The sequence below is a fragment of the Macaca nemestrina genome, chromosome 13 (genome assembly GCF_043159975.1).
Source record: "Macaca nemestrina isolate mMacNem1 chromosome 13, mMacNem.hap1, whole genome shotgun sequence".
In the NCBI taxonomy this organism is placed as follows: Eukaryota; Metazoa; Chordata; class Mammalia; order Primates; family Cercopithecidae; genus Macaca; species Macaca nemestrina.
In genome coordinates this window covers 55,177,979-55,198,146 of record NC_092137.1, presented here as the reverse complement: position 1 = coordinate 55,198,146, position 20,168 = coordinate 55,177,979, and the positions used below count along the sequence as shown (strand labels likewise).

Sequence of the window (20,168 nt, the reverse complement as noted above, 5' to 3'; positions counted from 1 at the left end):
AATAACTTTCTGTAGAAAGTCTAGAATTCTTTTTCTATTGATCTAATTTCTACAGTTTGATTATTAAAAATTTCTAGGTAGAAATACTTTTTGTGATAGGCCTTCATTCTCAAATGCTAGCTTAAAGAAAACTCACTCTAAAGGAACTTACTTTCTTCAGTTATTTTTTATGATACTGTGTTCAAATTTTAAATTAAGATGAAAACTTCAGTTCTATTTTTTCAACATAAAAGTTATTTCCAAAATACCAATGTTGTAAAGTGACCCTCTGCAGAGAATTTGCAGCCTTCTCTCTAGTACTTTGTATTTTCAATCAGAAGTGATGTGCTCCCACTTATTTGGAGAGATGAAATTGATGTTCTGAGTCACTGCCAGACATTTGCGACTAAGTCAACAGCAACAGCTGCTCTGGATTTCAAATTGCTCAAGCAAATACAGAACACAGTGTGAGCTCTGGGTAATGACTTGGGAGAGAGAAAATGAAGAAGATGGGAAGGGGTGTGTAATCTAAAGGCCACATTTTTCGATAAGGTATTCCCATGTATGATTCCCAGTCTAAGAGTGGGTAGCTGGCATACAAAGAGCTTGCACTTCAATACAAAAAGAACAACTAAGTGGGAGCATGTTTAAATACACACACACATACACACACACGTGTGCACGCACACTCTCTCTGTGTCTCTCTCTCTCTCAATGTAGAACCATGTGTCAATGACTCTGGGCCTTACCTGAAAAATCAAGCGCACACACTCCTCTCTGATGTTGTCCTTTCAATAGCGACAGACATTTTAGAGTTTGTGTGTCCCACACATGAATAGCAGCATCTCTTCCAACCTTAAATAACAGGATGACTGTTATTAACTACTAATAAGTTATACTAACAAAGATTTTGTTCCTTACAGTCCAACACTGCTCAGAAACCAAGATAAACCCATTTGGAGAGTAGGAGGACCCTAGGAAATCATCTGGTACAACTCAGCTATTTTTGAGATGAGGAAACTGAGGCACTGTATCTCTAAGAGGCTTGTCTTGGCAATCAGGTAGAGTTTCAGCAGAGCCTAACCTGATGCCTGGGCCTTTAAGGCTAATTCAAATGTCCACTGTGCCTTGTTTTTCTCAGATACTTCTACCATTCCCTCTCCTGCCTTCCCAGCTCGACACAGATTCTGCTTCTCAGTCAAGGAAGTCACTTGTACATTGTCATGATGCTATCCAGAGTTATTTTACCCATTCTCCATTACGCTATCCACCAGGAGGAGGCCTGGCCCCGCTTCTCCCCCTGGGAAAAAACATTTTCATGGCATAACTATCTTTCAGTAAGGTGGATTATCTTTGCAGGGATACAAGCTTCTATCACACTAATCTCCAAAAACAAAGAAAATTGTAATAGTAAAGTGGTTTTCCTCACTTGTAATATGTAGGGGGGTGGGAAATCTGCTGGGTGTGATGACTTTAAAAGGAAAAATGGGAGATAAAGCCATAGGCATAATTCAGCAGCATCCAGGCCACCCTTACAGAGGTCTGTGGAGGCCCAGTCTCCTGCAGGTGGCTGCTGGAATACTGTTTGCCACCGGTTTACCTTCCATCAAATACAGTATTGAGTGCAGTATCTTCTTGGGGGTTTATGTAAAAAAATCACCTCTGGCTTTTACTTAAAAAAAGAGGCTATTAAATACACATGAATCAAGCACCATCTGTTTATAAGATAGGGAAAAAATGAGGGCAAGTGAAAAAGCAAAGCAATGATCAATTACTTGGAAAACCTTATAACATCAACTAACACAATAGGTCTCTTAACGTTCAGTTGGAGGGCCGGCAAATTCATGTATAAACCAATGGCCAGTCCCTACCCTTCGGAGGATTTTAACCCTTTTAAAAAACAATTTAAAAGTTATGGATCCTTTATCCCCCCAAATATACCTTTTAAGGGGTTGACTCCCCTCATGCTCTCATTTTCATTCATGAATTTCATGAACCCCAGGTTATGAACCCTGTCCAAAGGCTTTACCACCTGCATGTCAAGTCTCAGGAGACGGTTTGTCTCATGTTAACCTTTGACATTATACCAAGAATGTGTTCTTAGAATTTGCCACTTAGTTAATACCAGTTGAAGTATTATCTGCAATTAAACACTCATGATAAAAACTGAACAAAAGTATAATCTATACATTTGAGGAAAAGATAAAACTAAAAATACTTTTGACAATATTACTCTTTTGCCAGCAAGGTAATACATCTGAGTTTAATAAAGTCTTTAATAAATAAACTATTATTTTTCTCTTTCCATCCCCAAATGAATGTAGAGGGTCCCTGTTTTAGCAGCTTTTTCAATTATAGACTCAATCTAAGGTTTAGGCATTTCAAAAAAAGGTCAGATAAAATTCAAGGTGTTTTCATAAGGCTAAAATTTAAATTAGTCAAAAGTCTTATGGTTTTAAGTCTTACAAATATAATTATACTCTAGATGTTATAGTATTTTTAAATGTTTCATTCAATAAATATTTACTGAGTACCTAGAACACACTAAGTCCTAGGCATACAGTGAGGAAGTATATAAAACTGCTCCTTGACAAAACTTTCACTATTTTAGTTTTAGCTGGTCCCATTCGTAGATCTCATCATTCCAGGGAAAGAACTCCTCAGAGGTCTCCCAATAGTGCTAGAATGCTTTGGTTGATTCACCCATCATCATGGAAGGATGCAGTGTTCACTCAATCTTCACCTTCCCATCTCATGTTTATTTCTACCCAGTATTTCTTGAATTTCTAATATGTAAACTGAATTCAAAAATTTAATTCTCTTTTTGGCTAGGCCCTAGTTTTACAGGAGATATATACCTGCCCAGTAGCCACATAGTCCTTCACTGGATGGATGGTCAGGCTGAGAATGTCGTCATCGTGCCCCAGGTACAGCCTCTGGGAGTGCTGCTGCCGGTTATACACAACAGCAACTGCGGCAATGTGGTAGACTACTTCTCCAGCTTGTGTGTAGAACAGATTGTTTCTACAGTCGTAGCCTCTATAACTGAAGCACAGGTCCAAGAAATGCACAGTGGTTGAACAAACAGCAAATGCATGGAGCAGGAGATGTCAGAGGCAAGGCTAACATATTGACGTGAACAAGTACAAGTGGAACCCCAGGTGTCACATAGGACAGCAATGTTTAAAAGAGGATATGTGGCCATTTGAGGGCATGAGATGACTTTCAAAAAGGCACATGGGCACTGAACATTATAACAGAATCTGTTTGCAGATCTTCAGCTATTGTGTGTGCTTTTTCTGAAAACTGATCATCTGAGAACACATCTGTGATGAGACGCAGGTACTCCTTTCCTATCTCCCCTCTCATAAATGCCTTCTGCCCACTGTAGGAAGCCATTCCTCTCCTCCATCTGGAATCCTACCATGCGGTATTACGCTGGGACACAGACCCTTCCAGGGGCACCAAAACAAAGGAACAATTCAAAACACAAGTATGGATGTTGAAATAAAACAACTCTAATGACTGGCTAAGGAATCCTGCAAATCAAGTGATTTCCAATTCTTTGCTTTCAACAAAATTGTACAGACACTTAATGGAATTACCAGCTGAAAGATCATTATTTTTTGTGATATATCAAAATCAAATATGACTTTTTTGGCCTATCATAGGAGTTTGAAGAATTGAATAACATTGCTATAAAATGGCCTCCATTCTTACCTACTTAAGAGAATAAACTTTCTCAGAGCTTACATCTATACAAGAAAGAGAACTGAGAATAGACTCAATATTAAACTTTGTTACATTCTAACAATAAGTAATATAAATGCACAGATCTTGCAATTGAAAACGAATCCATCATATTAAAATAATTTCCAACAAAATTTTTCTGTGCTTAATAATTATATGTCATAATTAGTAATACATTTATGTTGACTTAGTCGATTTTACTAATAGTTATAATTCAAATAAATTGTTAAGGGAGCAGCACTATCTAACAGAAAAATAACATGATCCTCCTAAGTAATTAAAAATTTGTTAGTTGCCACATTAGAAAAAGAGAAAACAAAATTTATTTCGTAACATTTTAAACCCAAAACACATCTAAGGTATTACTATGTCAACATGTAATCAATATAAAAACTTATGAGATATTTTACATTCCTCTTTTCATAGTAAGTCTTCAAAATTGGTGTGCATTTTACACATGCAGAACATCTTTTTTCAGAATAGCCACATTTTAAGTGCTCAGTGGCTGTGTGTGGCTAGTGGATACTGTATTGGGCTGAGTTAGAGTCTTAGGGTCACAGAAATTTTTTTTTCTTGCAGAAGGTATGGTGACAAAGGACTCTCAAGCATAAAAAGATTATGTTAGGGTAAAATTTTATGGGAAAATTAGAATGGAAATATGAGCTTAGGTAGAAATATGAATGATGTAAAATTTCTTCCTGTCACAGAAGGACTTGTTCATGTATTTTTTTTACCCTTTTGAGACAGGGCCTCACTCTTACCCAGGCTGGAGTGCACTGGCAAGATCATGGCTCACTGCAGCCTAGACCTCCCCAACTCAGGCGATTCCTCTACCTCAAGCGTCCCTCCTGGGTAGCTGGGACTAGAGGTGCACGCCACCACATCTGGCTAGCTTTTTGTAGAGATGAGATTTCACCATGTTGCCCAGGCTGGTCTCGGACTCCTGGACTCAAGCAATCCCACCTCCACAGCCTCCCAAAGTGCTGAGATCACAGGTGTGAGCCACTGTATCTGGCCTCACGTATTTTTTAAGTTGATAATAGTGAGAATCAAATATTTATGGCATTTAGGTTCCTTTGCGTCCATTTAAAGGACTGATGTATTCATAATATAGACAGCATCTTCTCAACCACTTAAACTGACATTAAAAAGTTTTAGTTGTCTACTTAAAATATGCAAGGGTGCATATAATTTTATAAAATTCAAAATTATTTTGGGCACATGTGCAGAATATATTTGAAGGAAATACTGTCCTATGGTGGAGCCAGCAAAACAGAGCAGGGGATTAGGGGAAAGGAGAAACAGAAAGTGAAGATGGTGATGAGAAAGAAGTGCAGCAGCAATGAGCAGCAGTACCCTTTATGTCATGGAATTACATGAAGTCTGAAAAATCTAGAGGCAGTCACACTGTGATGGCACAGAACATCGACGAGGAAACTGGACAGAGTCACACTTAAAATAGCAACCACAGGTTCAAGTGCACACTGCAGAGAAGAGCTAGCCAGGAGGAGGACAACACTGAGGGGAGGGGATCCCTTAAGCCTGGTGCTAAGATTGGTGATAACCAGGCAGAGACAGAGGAACACGCACAGGCGCCCATGACAGGCCACCCACCCGTGTATGAACTGGAGTTTCAAGCTGTCCTCAGGAGCCTTTTCTCGTTTGAGGAAGGGCACTACGTGGTTTTTCTCTTTACTTTGTTGCTTTAGCTGAGGTAGATCTTCTTTGTAAACCTTAAAGTACAACAGAAACATCTGGGTGAGATGCCTTTCATGAGGTTCCAAAAATATCAATATCTTAGCATTCTTGTAAAATCTTTCATTGCTTCAATAAAGTGTCTTTGAAAACATAAGACATGAGATTGAATATTATTTTTTCCTAATGAATAAAAGTAATATGAACTATTTTTTAAATAATTGGGATTTTAAGATAATCTTTCTTGATTGGTTACTGTTTTCTTAATGTCTAGAAAATATATTGGTAAATTTTAAAGGAAATTAAGTATTGGTAAAATATAAATAAAATATTTTGTTTTATTTCTTCTAAGGCCAGAAATCTCTTACTGATTCTGAAATTTGAAAAATGTGGACCTTATGAGTCATGACAATTTTCTCCTGAAATCCCTCTTTGGAATTATATTCCCTTCATAGCTTCATGCATCTTAACAGATCTGAGATATAGAGCAAAGATCAATCTTGGTCTAACTTGGGACCTAAAATGTGCTGCTGATTGTACCATTTAAATGCACATAAAAGCCAATCTGTTGTTTACTGTGTATTTATACTTTGCTACCAAGAAATGTCCATTTAACAGGCAGAGAATGAAATCCAATCTAGTAATAATTTCTCATCTTCATTAAGTTTTTATTTAATTAAACTATTTAAAAAATCATAAAATATAAGGTCCCTGTTTAGGATTTGATCAAAAATTATTTGTAAAAGTCAGAAGAAATCTCACTAGTTTTGTCTACTATAGATGCAATTAACTAAGCTTCTAGAATCTAAAGATAATTATTCATCTTAATTCATGATGCTTTCATCAGCTCACCAACGATTTACTTTGGAGCAATGAATTCTAGTCTTGATATTTCTATTGTTTAAACAGGTCTCACAACCTCTGTTGGCCTCAAATTCTCATCTGTAAAATTGAGTTTAAAAACCCCTGTTCAGGAATAACTCAGGAATACTGTGAATAGAAATCATGTATCAGTATAAGCACTGGAAAGTGAAATGTCAGGAAGAATATACAGGCTGAGTATTCCTTATTTGAAATGTCTGGGATCAGAAGTGTTTCAGATTTCAGATTTTTTCAGGTCTTGGAATATTTGCATTATTCTTACTGGTTGGGCATTCCAAATCCAAAACCAAAATACAAAATGCTCCAATGCACATTTCCTTTGAGCATCATACTGGTACTTACGAAGTTTTGGATTTTGGAGAATTCAGATTTTCACATTAAGAATATTCAAACTGTTTAAGTTGTAGGCATGAATTTTAAGTCTATCTTTTCATTCTTTTATTCATTTTCCTTAGAGACAGGGTCTTGCTCTATTGCCTAGACTGGAGTACGGTGGCGTGATCAGGGCTCACTGTAGCCCTCAAACTCCTGGGCTCAAGCAATCCTCCCACCTCAGCTTCCTGAGTAGCTAGGACTATAGGCACACACCCAGCATTTTTTTTTTTTTTTAAATAGATACAGAGACTATGTTAACTACGCTGGTCTCAAGCTCCAGGCCTCAAGTGATGCTCCCACCTCGTCCTCCCAAAACATCGGCATTACAGGAATGAGCCACTGTGCCTGGTCCCTTTTCTTTCTTCTATTGGCATCATTTTATTAAACAAACACTTCCCAATTAAAGATTTGTTTTCCTAAATTTTGTATTGTGTTTAAATTTTATTGTCTCCTGATACCAGAGTATAATATTGTTTAGTGTTTGCATAATATTTCCACATTAATAATTCCCTTTCAGGCAAGATCGACTACGTTCAGGGGTGTACGGCCACAGACAATAATCTCTTTTCAAGTCCTTTTTAGTAGTCATATTGCATAATACAATGTGTCAATACACAGTTAAGATGATTTCATCATGGGGTTGACCCAAACCATTAGGCTGTCTTACTATGAACACAATTTTTCAAACCCTGAATCAATGAGTGACAATTATGGGCTGAAAACTATTTCAACTTAGTGCTTACATAGAGGCAAACCAGGTGGTGCATAAAGTGTGCACTTTGGAGAGGAGCCTAGATAAGCATTGTTATCCTAATACTACAAGCAAAGTGGACATGGGCAAATTACTTAACTTCTTTCAATACATGGTACCTGCCATAGGCCTATATCCTAAATCTCTATTGGCAACACTGACAGTTGATGTATCTGAAATTTGAAGTCTTATTGATTCCACATTCATGTACAGAATCTGCTTCGCATATCTTTGTTAAGTGACAAGGAAGAAAAAGAGAACCCCCATGGTTATTGCCGTAACAAGGTGGTATGTGTTCAGATTCCTCTCAGGGATTGCTTCAACACTCACTGTTTAGCGCTAAAATGATATGTCAACTCCCAAAAAAAAAAAAAATTGAAGTCAACTGATCAGCTTTCCTACTAGAGGTAATTTCTGACTGGAGAGATTAATACACATTTTATTTGAGCTTTTACTTTAAGTAGATAATTACTTTGATTAAATGGAAATGGTTGCAAGAGTTAATAGAAAAACTGGGCTAACAAGCTCACATGCAAACCCACCATGCCTCAAGGGTATCCATCCTTGTAAAGAAAACACATGCTTTCGTAATCTGCTAAGAAAGTGAAAAAAGACCTATGGCTTACTTGCACATTTTTCTTCCAAAAAATATTTCAAAGTTTTAGGTGCTGGGGAGGCAAAGAGCCCAAATACCAGGGGTTCAGTCTTGAAACTTTGGGTTTAACCTGCACTTAAAGGCACAAAGTAGACTACTTTTCTTGTTTTTGCCTTAATTTTCTTTGTCTAAGTGCCAGTGATTTTTAGTGCTATGTCCAAATCCAATGAGATCCCCTTCTAGGGTTACAAATTTTCATTGCTCCCTGCTTACTGACCTGGCGATCATAATTGATTTGAGTTTCTTGCTCAATATCAGAGTCCAATTCGGGCACGTCAGATAAATCTGAATCAGATTCTTCACTGTAGGAATCAGTTCCACCTTCTGCAGAGGTACAACCCATAAGAAACAAGCAAAAATTCTGAGACTCTGAGCAGTTGAAATTACCTAAAATGTTTTTCCTTTTATCCTAGCAAAGTGAATAGAAACTATACCGTAGTTTTCATTTAATATAAATTGTTAAAACATCTCTCTTTCATCTTTTGGTTTAATTCAGCCCACCCTTCACTCCTTTCAGGAACATTAACAGATTAGGCCAACTTCCTTCCCCACACCACTCACCAGGCAGACTAAACTCATTTACACTTTTTCTGAGACAGGGTCTGTCTCCCAGGCTGGAGTGCAGTGGCACAGTCTCAGCTCACTACAACCTCCTCCCTCCGGGGCTCAAGCTATCCTCCCACCTCAGTCTCCTGGCAGCTGGGACTACAGAGGTGCATACCACCATGCCCAGTTAATTTTTAAATTTTATTCGTAGGGACAGGGTTTCACCATGTTGCCCAGGTTGGTCATTTACACATTTCTATTACATAGTAGATACCTGGGTTTTAAGCTTTGTTTTGTAAAATGGGCAGGTTTTTAAAAGGGAAAGGCTGGAGCAAAAATAAATCCAACCGTTTACTTCAATACAGATCCTCTTTAGCCGTTTAACCATGCCCACCAAGTGTTGGTAATTGTCATGGCCCAAACCACCACAGAACTCTTGTCAACATTTATCCAAATAATTTTTTCATTTTACCACCTGTTCATCCCTGCTGACATAAGAGTGGATATAAATGAAAAGACTACATACATGTCCACTGAATTGGAACACATAGGCCCCAACCATGAACCATTCCTTAAGCCCCATTTTGAAGGCCACTTCCATTTCAAAGGTTACCCTGTCCCCCTGCAGCCTGACTGAGCAGACTCACCACCTGTTACAATTATCCTAAGGAAGCCGAAATGTATCCTCTCCTGTTATCCCCAAAGGTTAATTCTTCATATAAACCTTAGACCTTCAACTTGCATTTGGGAAATCCGCTGATGGTTTTATAGAGGTTTCCTTATGCGTGATGATTCTCTTTTCCCTTACTACTTTCAAAGCTCTGCCTTTACCTTTTGATAATTTAAGATGTTTCTTGGGGGTGCATCTTTTCGGATTCATCTTACTTGGTGTCCTTTAGTGCTTCCTAGATTTGGCTTATTTTCTTTCCTAGGTATGGGATTTTTCCTGCTGTTATTTCTTTGAACATGTTTTCTGCCCATTTCTCTCTCTTCTCTTTTTGGCATGTTGGTAACACATAAGTTGTTGGACCACCATATGTCTCTAAGCTATCTTTACTCTTTTTCTCTTTGTTTCTCAGATTGGATGGTTTCCAGTAATCTGTCTTTAAGTTCACTGTTCCTTTCTTCTGCTTAATCTAGTCTGCTGTTGAACCTCTCTATTGAATTTTTCAGTTCAGTTGCAGTACTCTTCGGAGAAAGTTTTTTTGAGATGGAGTCATGTTCTGTCACCCAGGCTGGAGTGCGGTAGTGCAATCTTGGCTCATTGCAACTTTCACCTCCTGGGTTCAAGCAATTCTCATGCCACAGCCTCCCCTGTAGCTGGGATTACAGACGTGTGCCACCATACCCGACTAATTTTTGTATTTTTAGTAGAGATGGGGTGTTTCACCATGTTGGCCAGGCTGGTGTTCAAACTCCTGACCTCAAGTGATCCACCTGCCTCAGCCTCCCAAAGTGCTGGGATTACAGTCATAAGTCACCGCACCAAGCCGACCCTCAGAGAAAGTATTTTTAAAGTACCAAAATTCATTGAGTACTTTTTAAAAAACACCTTCTATCTGTACAGTTTTCAATTTGTTCTAATATTGCTCTCTTGACCTCAGTGAGGGTCTTTATGACTATTATTTTGAATTCCCTGTTGGGAAAATCACATATCTCTACTTAACTGAGGTTGCTTTCTGGAGATGTCTTGTTCATTTATCAGGAATTTCATTTTTTCATTGTCATTGATGCTGTGTGTTGGTTTGAGTGAATTAGATTAAAAAAATATATATACTACCTCTCCCTATCTCGTCAGACTGGCCTTGTATAGGAGAAGGATCTCACCAGTCTGACTGGCCAACGATTTTTAAGGTGCCTCTCAAATCTGTGTGTTTGTCCAGACTACTGTCTGTTTTGGCGGCCTCTAGAGCTTAAGATGTGCCATGTCCTGTTGGTACCACAAGACTGTAAAGGTGGAACACAGCAGACTCTCTTGATAGGTAGCTAGAAGGGTTGGAGGGTGGGCTATGTGTTTCAATTCCTTCTGTCTTCACAGTGAAGCTGAGCACAGTCATTTACTGCTCACTTTTTCTGCACTAAGCCAGGTAGAGAATCTGTGACAAATGCCTGTACTCACATTTAGGCTGTATCCTCCAATCCTGGGGAGATAACTCCTGAAGTGGGCCCATTGTACCTCTACCTCTTCATTTTCTGTGGTTTAAGTCCACTCAGGAATGCGAAGCCCTGTCAATTTCTAGAGCTAGTTCACTAAGGAGACAGGTGGGAGCTATGGAAGGTGCGGCACTTGGTGTCTGACCAAACTTTTTCCAGGAAGTACGGGTAAGCTTAGATTTATTACTGGGGTGAGCCAGAGCAAAGGCTCATGTGCTGAGCTCTGGCTGCTGGAAGGCTATTACATGCTCGCCCTGTTAGCTCCCTGATGGAAGTCATTAGATGGCAGGTCATCAGGTAGCATTGGAAGTGTGTGCTGTAAGCCCCTTCTGGACAAAAAAACGGGAGTTGCACATTCCCAACTTTTTTCTGCACTCCTCCAAGGGGATGTAGCTCCTGGAAGTGTTTGTAAACCCATTTAAGACCACATCTTTGTTCTGTGATATAGGAAGACTAGAATATTCCTAGTCCCTTCTGCTCCCAGAGCTAAGAGGTTTAGGATGGAGTCCTCTGGGAGGCAGGGGTAAAAGTTGGGCATTCAACGCATGGTATAAACCCCATCTGGGGAGAAATGAGGAGCTGCACTATTAGAGCACCTTCTCATCACTGCTCCTAAGGGAAGAAGCCGCTGGAAGTACCTACAAGTCCATATAAAACTGCCACTTTTCTCTACGGTCTAGATAGACACTCATATACTTCGTCCCCTCTGCTCCCAGAAGTGGGAGGTTTAGGATGCGGTTCCTCGAGTGGAAGCTATAAAAGTTGGGGAGCTCAATGTGTGGACAAACTCCTTCCAGAGGATATTATTAGACCTGGAGTTATTGCTGGGATGAGTCATGGGAGGAGGCTCAGAGGTAACAGCCTGTTTCTTAGGCTGCCAGCTGGCCTAATGTGTGTCTCCCCCTCTAACTCCCTGTTGCATATTGGTTAGAATCCAGGCTGCCAAGTAGCCTCCAGAAATGTGTCATAAACCCCTTCTAGGTAGAAACTGGGCTGCATTTTTTAAGCCCCTTGTCAGAACTGCTCCAGGCGATGAAGGCCCTGGAAGGTTTGAGCACTTGTGTCAAACCGAGGCTTCTTTCCCATGGTCTAGAGACTCCCAAATGTCTAAAGCTCTCCACTCCCAGACTTGGTAAATTAAGAGCCAATCCATGGGGAACCTAGAGTTAGGGCACTATGTGTGAGGTCCAAACCCTTCTCTCCACGGGAGAGGTTAGGTGGTGGGGATTCCTGTCCTGATTTCATGAAGCAGTGCTCAGCTTTTCCTACCTACCCGCTGTGGATGTTTTCTCAGTTGCCTGGCGGGTAGGAGTGTCTCAACTTGTATGACTTTCTCTCAGAGGGAACTGACCTGCAAATCAAGTATTTGGAGGGAGAGTCAGGAGCTTCCTATTCTGACATTGCAGATGTCACGTTGCTGACGTCCTGCTCAACTTGCATTTGGTATAGCAACATCCTTCAAAGAAAATTATCCAACTGACCCATATTAATCTTTAAAGTTTTTCCTTTTCTTAAAATTTTAAGATGACAGAAATCAATTTTCCAAAATTGCTTAAACTCCTTACCTATAGGATACATATTGGATCATTCTTTGAAATGCTTATTGGAAAATAAAATGATGTTAAGAAATTACTGCTGGGTTCACCTTGGGGTGCAGTTTCCAGCATGCCGTTGCTGACACCTTCTGGAATAAACCTCCACTGGAAAACTGAGTGATCAGCCCCTCCTGTGCTCAACACCCACTGAAAGTCATGGGACCAGCGGACGTTTGTGACATGTGCAGAATGGCCCACATACTTTCTAAATTTGGCTCCTGAAAGAATATTTTTTGAGAGGATTAGTTACGAAAAAGGAAGAGTTCATTAGTTTAAAACAACCCCCCTCCTGTTCATGTTAAGGAGCAAAATCTTTAAATGTATCTGAAAATGAAGTTCAGTCTTACATATTGTAACAAATAAGCAAATGCTTCAAAAGGTATCTCCATTATTCCAATATGCAGTAAGCTAAAAATAGGTCTTAAAATTTAAGCCCTGTGGCTAAAGACACATCTGAACCTGTTCCAAATAATGCCTACTGCTTCACGGATTCTGAAAATAAATGATAGAGAACGAACATCTTACACATTCTTATTTAAATACAAGATAAAACAGGCAATCCTTTGCAACAGGGAAACAAAATAATTCTATGGAAATAAAATTACTGTTTAGAGTCATGTAGACATAGAGTTTCGAGAATCATTTTTCCCTCCTTAAATTGATTGCTTTACTCGGTGAACACTAACCCCAGGTAGTGAGTGCAATAGAAAAAGCTACTTGAAGTGATATTTGTGGTTGAACTACAGTAGTAAAGCCTTCAGCATATGCTCAATACACAGCAGCATCGAGGCACTCGAGTAATAAGCAGGGTCCATCTTACATGGAGGCCTGGAACCCCAAAGTCCACAGGAGATTTCAAGAGGTCAAACACCCCAACTTCTCTTCAAAAACATTCTATTTCTTACAGTTTCTCAAATGAAGTCCCTTTTATTAGGGTTGGGGGAGGCCATCTGTTCAACTACCACATGTTTAAATTTCACATGTCCACTGGAGAGGCAATGATTTGTAAGAAGGTGAAAATTGCTGCTACATGTCATGCTCATACATTTTTTGAGAGCATGCTCTGACCAGGTAAGCCCCATTATATTAGGGGCTCTGAAAAAAATTACGGGAATTCTGCTGCAGAAGGGAAAGGAAGCATTGGGTCTCAAAAGCAAACTTGCCTACTTCGAACAGTTACCTAAATCAGTTTGGTAATAAAGTCAAACTGGCTCCAACTAAGGTGAGTTGGAAATGTTGGCTGATGATTGAGTAATTGGGGAGCAGGGTATACGCTTCCCGTCTCTCTTTAGATCTTAACGTGTTGGCCTCTTCTTTGCTTCCTTGACCTTTATACCTTCCTCACAGATCAATTAGCCTATCTCTTTTGTAGAGGTTTAAAAATATGTCCACAAATTCTCTGATGCAAAATGAACAGAATATGGCAAAAGTGAAGGTAACATCTAAGAGGAGGTTATAAAAGGTACTGCAGATTCTTCCTTGCTGTCTCTCTTGGATCTCTATATGCCATGTCATAAGCACACTGGAGCAATCTATGGAGAGGCTCATGTAGCAGGAACTGAGGCCTCCTGCCAAGAGCCACATGAGTGAGCCATCTTGGAAGAAGTGAATCCTCTGGCCTTGGTCTAGCCTTCACATGACTGCAACCTCACGAGAGACCCTGAATTGGAATCACCCAGCTGTGCTTCTTGGGAAACCTTGACTCACAAAAACCATGATATAATAAGTGTTTGTGCATTTACACTTTTAAGTTTGGAGGATAACTGGTTATGCAGCAATAGATAATTAGTATAGCCTTTGTAGTCTGGAACTAGAATCTGCAAAAGCATTAGTGTCATTAATACTTAGGCCTTATCTCTGTGATCTTTTCTTTCTGCCCTCTCTCCCCCTCACTCACTCTGCTCCAGGCACACTGGTCTCTTTGCTATTCCCCAAACATGCTAGGTATTCTCTGCTTCTAGGCCTTTGCCATTTCCTCTGTCTGAAGTGCTCTCTCCCTAGATATCTGAACGGCTGGATCCTTCATTCTCCTTCAGGTTCTAAGTCAAATAAAACCGTAACAGCAAGCCCCTCTTTGACCAACTTATTTAGAACACTACACTGCCCAACTCCAGCATTCTCTGCTCCCACTGTTTGCTTTCTTTTTCTTCATAGCATTTCTCACAATCAAATTATGTTTATATTTTCTTGCATATTAACTGTGGACCTTCAGTAGAACAAAAGTTCCATGAGGGCAGGGATTTGTGCTTGTTTTCCTCACTGGCCTATCTCCATCCCCTAGAACAGCATTTAACAAACACTTCTTGAATAAACGAAAAGGCTTTCCTCGGTACACTGAATGACTCCACCAGACCTCCCTTTGTCCTCTGCACCACAGGAGGGCTCAGCCTCAGCTCTCATCTCTTCTCTATCAACCTCCTCCCTTGTGGCTTTAAAGTGCTGTCAATTTGACTGCCAAGTGCTCATCTCCGGTCCCGAAGTCTCCCTGGAGCACTGGCAGCTGTGTGCCATGTCCACCTGGGTGCCCAATACGGACCCCTAACTTACAACAGGGAAAACAGACCGAGACGTTTCCCTTCCCCTTATGTGTACTCCCAGAGACAAACATCTTTTTTCTCATTTTCCCAGCTCTGTAAATGCTGCTACCACTCGCCCCAATGCTCAAGTCTGAAACTTAGAAGTCATCCTTGATTACTTTCTTTCCCTCTATTCTCATATCCAATCCATCTGTAAGACCCTCAGCTCTGCCTTGAAACTGTTTCCTAAGCCTGACCACCTCTCTGTATCTCTTCCTAATACCTTTGTCCAAGCCACATCATCTCCTACCTGGACTCTTGCAATAACTTCTCTACTTGAAACCTCCCTTTTCCTAACCATTCCACAAAATATCAAAACAGTCTCAAAAACTTAGATTGGTTATATCACTCCATGTAAAACCGTCCATAGTTTTTCACTGCACTTAGAAGATGACTCTGATTTCTAGTAGTGGCCAGGGGGCCCTTTACGACACAGCCCTGTCACCCTCTCCAGTGTCACAGTACACAATTCTTCCGCTTGTGCACTATGTTCTAGCCACACTGGCCTTCCTGTCCCTGCACTGCATCGAGCTTATCCATGACATATGGAAGGCCAGCACTGGCCCGTCCAAGATCCAAGATCCAAGATTTCCACAACTCAAGTCTTAACATTCAGGACACTCATCATGGGAGGTGGCTGTGCAAGCCACCTCTATGTCTATAAGCCATGTGTCATAAAATGTACAACACAAGTCCATTTGCTATGAGGACATGGATACTTTCATGGGTTGCTGAGGTATAATGCAAAGAAGGAATGGAAAGGGTGCACCAGGTGGAACACGGAGAGCCTCTGAGTCTCCCCTTGGAGTAGGGGTGAGTACCAAGGCTATTAGGACATGGCAAATGTCATTGAGCAAGACCTTGGATTTTACATCATTTCAGGGTCTGTGTGGTGATGGTCAAACAGGATATAGTCTAAGTGGTATCAGAGAAAGCTGTCAGTATTGATCCTAATTATTTTAAGATGTGAAAACTGTCAAAATGAGAAAAACAAATTGGTTTGGCTACGTAAACATAATACCAGTAGCAGTCATTTTCATTAACTGCAGAACACTTATATCTAATTACTGTGCAACTGAATGTTAAACACACATAATTGCAAACAAGTCAAATTAAGTTGGTTGGGAGTTTTTAAAAATCACAATGGAAAACAATAATGTTTGGTCATTTCCCACAACTGCTCATGGTCATCAGCACCTGTTCATATCTGGCTGTTTACAGGTTCAAAACGTACGGGGAATACTTGTCGCTTGTCACCTAAATTATAGACAGATACATCCCACCAACTGCAATTAGTCCCATCAACAATTCCCTCTCTTTTATTCACTTCCTCACTAGTTTTGGCACAAAAAGGACACAAAAGCCTGAATGTCTCAGAGGCAAATTATAAAATTTATAAGCCATGTGTCATGAAAAGTAAAACACAAGTCCATTTGCTATGACGACATGCATGCGTTTGTGGGTTGCGGAGGTGAGTTTTGCAACTCTCACCCACTGTCATCTGGCTGTCCATCTCTCCTCATTCATGCAGATGCCCTCTGTGTGCCATTATCCAAAGAGTTGTTTTTTATGTAATGGTGACTCATTTTGACAGCACTACTCCCCCTCTCTAACATAGTTTGGATATGTGTCCTTGTTCAAACCTCATGTTGAACTGTAATCCCCAGAATGGGAGGTGGGGCCTGGTATAAGGTAACTGGATTATGGGGGTGAATTTCTCATGAATGGGTTAGCATCATTCTCTTGGTGCTGTCCTCATAACAGTGAACAAATTTTCACGGGATCTGGTTGTTTAAAAGCGTGGGGCACCCTCCTCTAGCTCCCTCTTGCTCCTGCTCTGGCCATATGATGTGCCTTCTCCCCCTCACCTTCTGCTGTGATGGTAAGTTTCCTGAGGCGCCCCCAGGTGCCGAGCAAATGCCAGCATCATGCTTCCTGTACAACCTACAGAACCGTGAGCCAATTAAACCTCTTTTCTTTATAAATTACCAAGTCTCAGGTACTTTTTTACAGCAATGTAAGAATAGACTAACACAACACACCCTTTCTGTTCTAATAATAGATTCACATTTCCATTGCTATTTTCCAGACCCAAGCACACCTTACAAGACTTAGGATATATAGGATATCAATTCTCATTGAGTTATGTTTATTCTCAAGTTCTGACACTGGAGACCAGTAGTGTTGCCACTGACCCCAATGTTGTTTCCTCTCAATTCTGAATTCCCAGATAATTTCTTAGAGGCCTAACTTGCCCCTTGCAAGTATACGACTCAATCTAACAAGCTATGCCCTGTTACTCAAAGGGCTCTCGTGGGGAAAAAGAAGAGTATGAACTGCGCATGTTGAGGTAATTCTGTGCCTTGCGCATTTTAAACGGATGGTCATTTTGTGATGTTTCAGCGATGGTGTCTTGCTATGCATTTTATGTTCCATTTGTACCATAATTGTCACTGCTTCAAAGCTGCCAGTTAGCTGAAAATGACTTTCTGATTGCATTTTTCAATCCCTTTCTGTGCTTAATCTAAAAATTGTTCAAGTGAAAGAGTTTTCAGGCAGTAGCATGTCCCTGTTGATTACTTTTCTAAGATCAGATTTTCAGGCACAGTTGAGGAGTCTCAGAAGAGCCTGAATATGGCTTTGCCTAAACTTGCAAAGGAAGAAGAGGTCATTACATGGTTAATTCATCACCTTCTACAAAGCTTGAGTGTGCCACATAATTGAAGTCAAACAATTTTAACAAAACAAAACAACAACAAAACACGAGGGCAAAAGAGGGTTGTTTTGAATCAAACTTCTCTCAAAAATTTCACCAGTTATGTAAACTTGCTTTGTAAAATTACTGCTATGACGAGAGGTTCATAAACTATTATCACCACAACAACCGTGGTCAGATTTTAATTATGTCTGAAAGGATTTCCTTTGCTTTTCCATGTATAAGCACAATAGCTCTGAATCATAAAAGAATTTTAGTTACAACATTTTAACGGACTATATATAAACTATGAATATTTACATAAATATCACTTGTTTGAAACATGAAACAAGGCTTACAAATCGCAATATGGTAAGAACTCTATTAGCAAATTCTGACTTAAATTTGCAAAACTGCATATCTTAGGATGTCAAAAGTAGAAGACATCAACAACATAATCTATTTAAAATTATTTAAGAGTAAATATGGGCCGGGCACGGTGGCTCATGCCTGTAATCCCAGCACTTCGGGAGGCCGAGACGGGCAGATCACCAGGTCAGGAGATTGAGACCATCCTGGCTAACACAGTGAAACCCCGTCTCTACTAAAGAACACAAAAAATTAGCTGGGTGTAGTGGCGAGCGCCTATAGTCCCAGCTACTCGGGAAGCTGAGGCAGGAGAATGGCGTGAACCCAGGAGGCGGAGGTTGCAGTGAGCCAAGATCGTGCTACTGCACTCCAGCCTGGGCGACAGAGCAAGACTCCGTCTCAAAAATAAAATAAAAAAAGAGAGTAAATATGAATATACAAGATAAAATAAACAGTGTACTGGAATAGACACCAGGAAGATCAGCCTTAATTGTACTATATTCAATTTAGAGTAAATCTTTATGAAATGAAACATCTCTTTTGGCCTTACCTCTCTTGAGACAAGGAAATCTAAACAATTTAACAAGTCCAAAATCATCTCCAGACACCAACACTGAGCTGTTGTAATTCGCATCCACTGAGTTGATGTCAGTAACCTCAGTGTATTTGGGCCAAATTCCACTCACTTCAGGGCCTTTCACACATGTCCAGGAAGCCCAAGGAATTCCTTTAATTTCTTCTTTACTTGTTAAAGACTTTCCCGCTGAAAATAATCAATATTAACATTACATTTAAATAAAAAGCTTATTCTAATTTATTCATTTTTTATAAAGATCTGAAATTTTAAAAAAAGTTTGTAGATAAAGAAAACTACATGTTCTAATCTCTTTATTCCATTTGTGATTTTTTCTTTTTTGCATGGTTTAAAGAAAGCCCATACTCAAAACTCAGACATAAAAAGAAAATGATGAAACATTCAGGTGATGCATCCCTAAATATCCTGACCTGATCGCTACACAAATTCTATGCATGTCACAATATTTTACATGTACCCATAATATACGAATGTATGAAAAAATTTAAAAAGAAAATGATTATCATACTAAATGTAATGTCTCAAGCTACTAACAATGACTTAATTACCTAGATACAGATGGTATTATGCTTTGTATTATTGATGAAAAGACTTATCATGTATTATCATGTTTAGTCACCAATGCTTTGCCAGGTTTTAAAAACTTAGCCAAAGTCCATCCTGAGCTTCTATTTTTCATAATTTAAGGATGCTCAGAAGTGATGTTTTAAAAATTCAGGCTCAGTAGATTAATGAAAAAAATTAGTGATTATTATTTAAATTTGTAAGTACTAGACACTGAAAATCTACAAGATTATGATGAAATAAAATGTAATTCACTGGGGAAAATAATCCCAACCATTGTGCTGGGTATATTCCCAAATGTGGACGGCCCAGTACCCAGTTCCCACCATAGCAGGTCAGGGATGTTCCCCAGAGAGCATGCAGAGGAGGAAACAAACATACATTTGGGTAAGTGTCTAGCTACACACAATTTTAAAACTCAAAATCAAAGCAATTAAGCATATTACCTAATTTCTCTCTCAAAATAAATATTTTCAAAATAAAGAATCAGTGAGAATAAATGCCCTTATATAACACTGGTGCATTATCAAACTGGCACCTTAAAATTCTGGACTGTAACACAGCATTACATAAAAGTTCATTAAAGAGACAACAAAATAAAAACGTTTGTAGTTGGAACACAGTCTTTGACCTAGTGTTCTTGCCTTGGAGAATACAGTCCTAGGCAGTAACTCAGGAGAGGAAATTCCACCAGTACAAAGGCATTTGGAATGCCAACAACTGGACCAACAAAGAAACTAGAAATAAGCTCAAATACCCAATAATAGGAGAGTGATGAAGTAAATTATGATGCCACCCCTGAACAGGATGGTATTTTGTTATTGCAAATGATAAACACGTGTTTAATATTTTTTCACATACAAAAAATATATTAAAAAGTAATATCAAGCAAAGAAAAACAAAGAAATACATACCTCACCAATGGTACACTGAAGAATTTGATAAGGCAGAGTCTTATCTATGACATTTATTTTGGTATTATACAAA

General features: G+C 39.5%; 1 protein-coding gene across 10 annotated transcripts in view; it reads right to left on the bottom strand.

Annotated features, from left to right (window-relative positions):
- Nucleotides 1–20,168, bottom strand: part of LOC105465044 (EMAP like 6) — a 257,059-nt gene that overhangs the window by 101,095 nt on the left and 135,796 nt on the right. For 9 of the 10 annotated variants that reach the window (XR_011611730.1, XR_011611731.1, XM_011713242.3 and 6 more), the window contains 6 exons: nt 18,573–18,785; nt 12,433–12,600; nt 8,305–8,411; nt 5,344–5,462; nt 2,838–3,024; nt 729–834 (listed from right to left, as the gene is read on the bottom strand). Coding sequence is in view for 8 of the 10 variants with exons in the window: in XM_011713242.3 (XP_011711544.2) it covers nt 729–834; nt 2,838–3,024; nt 5,344–5,462; nt 8,305–8,411; nt 12,433–12,600; nt 18,573–18,785 (900 nt within the window). In the remaining 2 variants the exon portion in view is untranslated. The remainder of the gene's footprint in view (nt 1–728; nt 835–2,837; nt 3,025–5,343; nt 5,463–8,304; nt 8,412–12,432; nt 12,601–18,572; nt 18,786–20,168) is intronic. The other variant, XM_071076695.1, reaches the window with a different exon arrangement.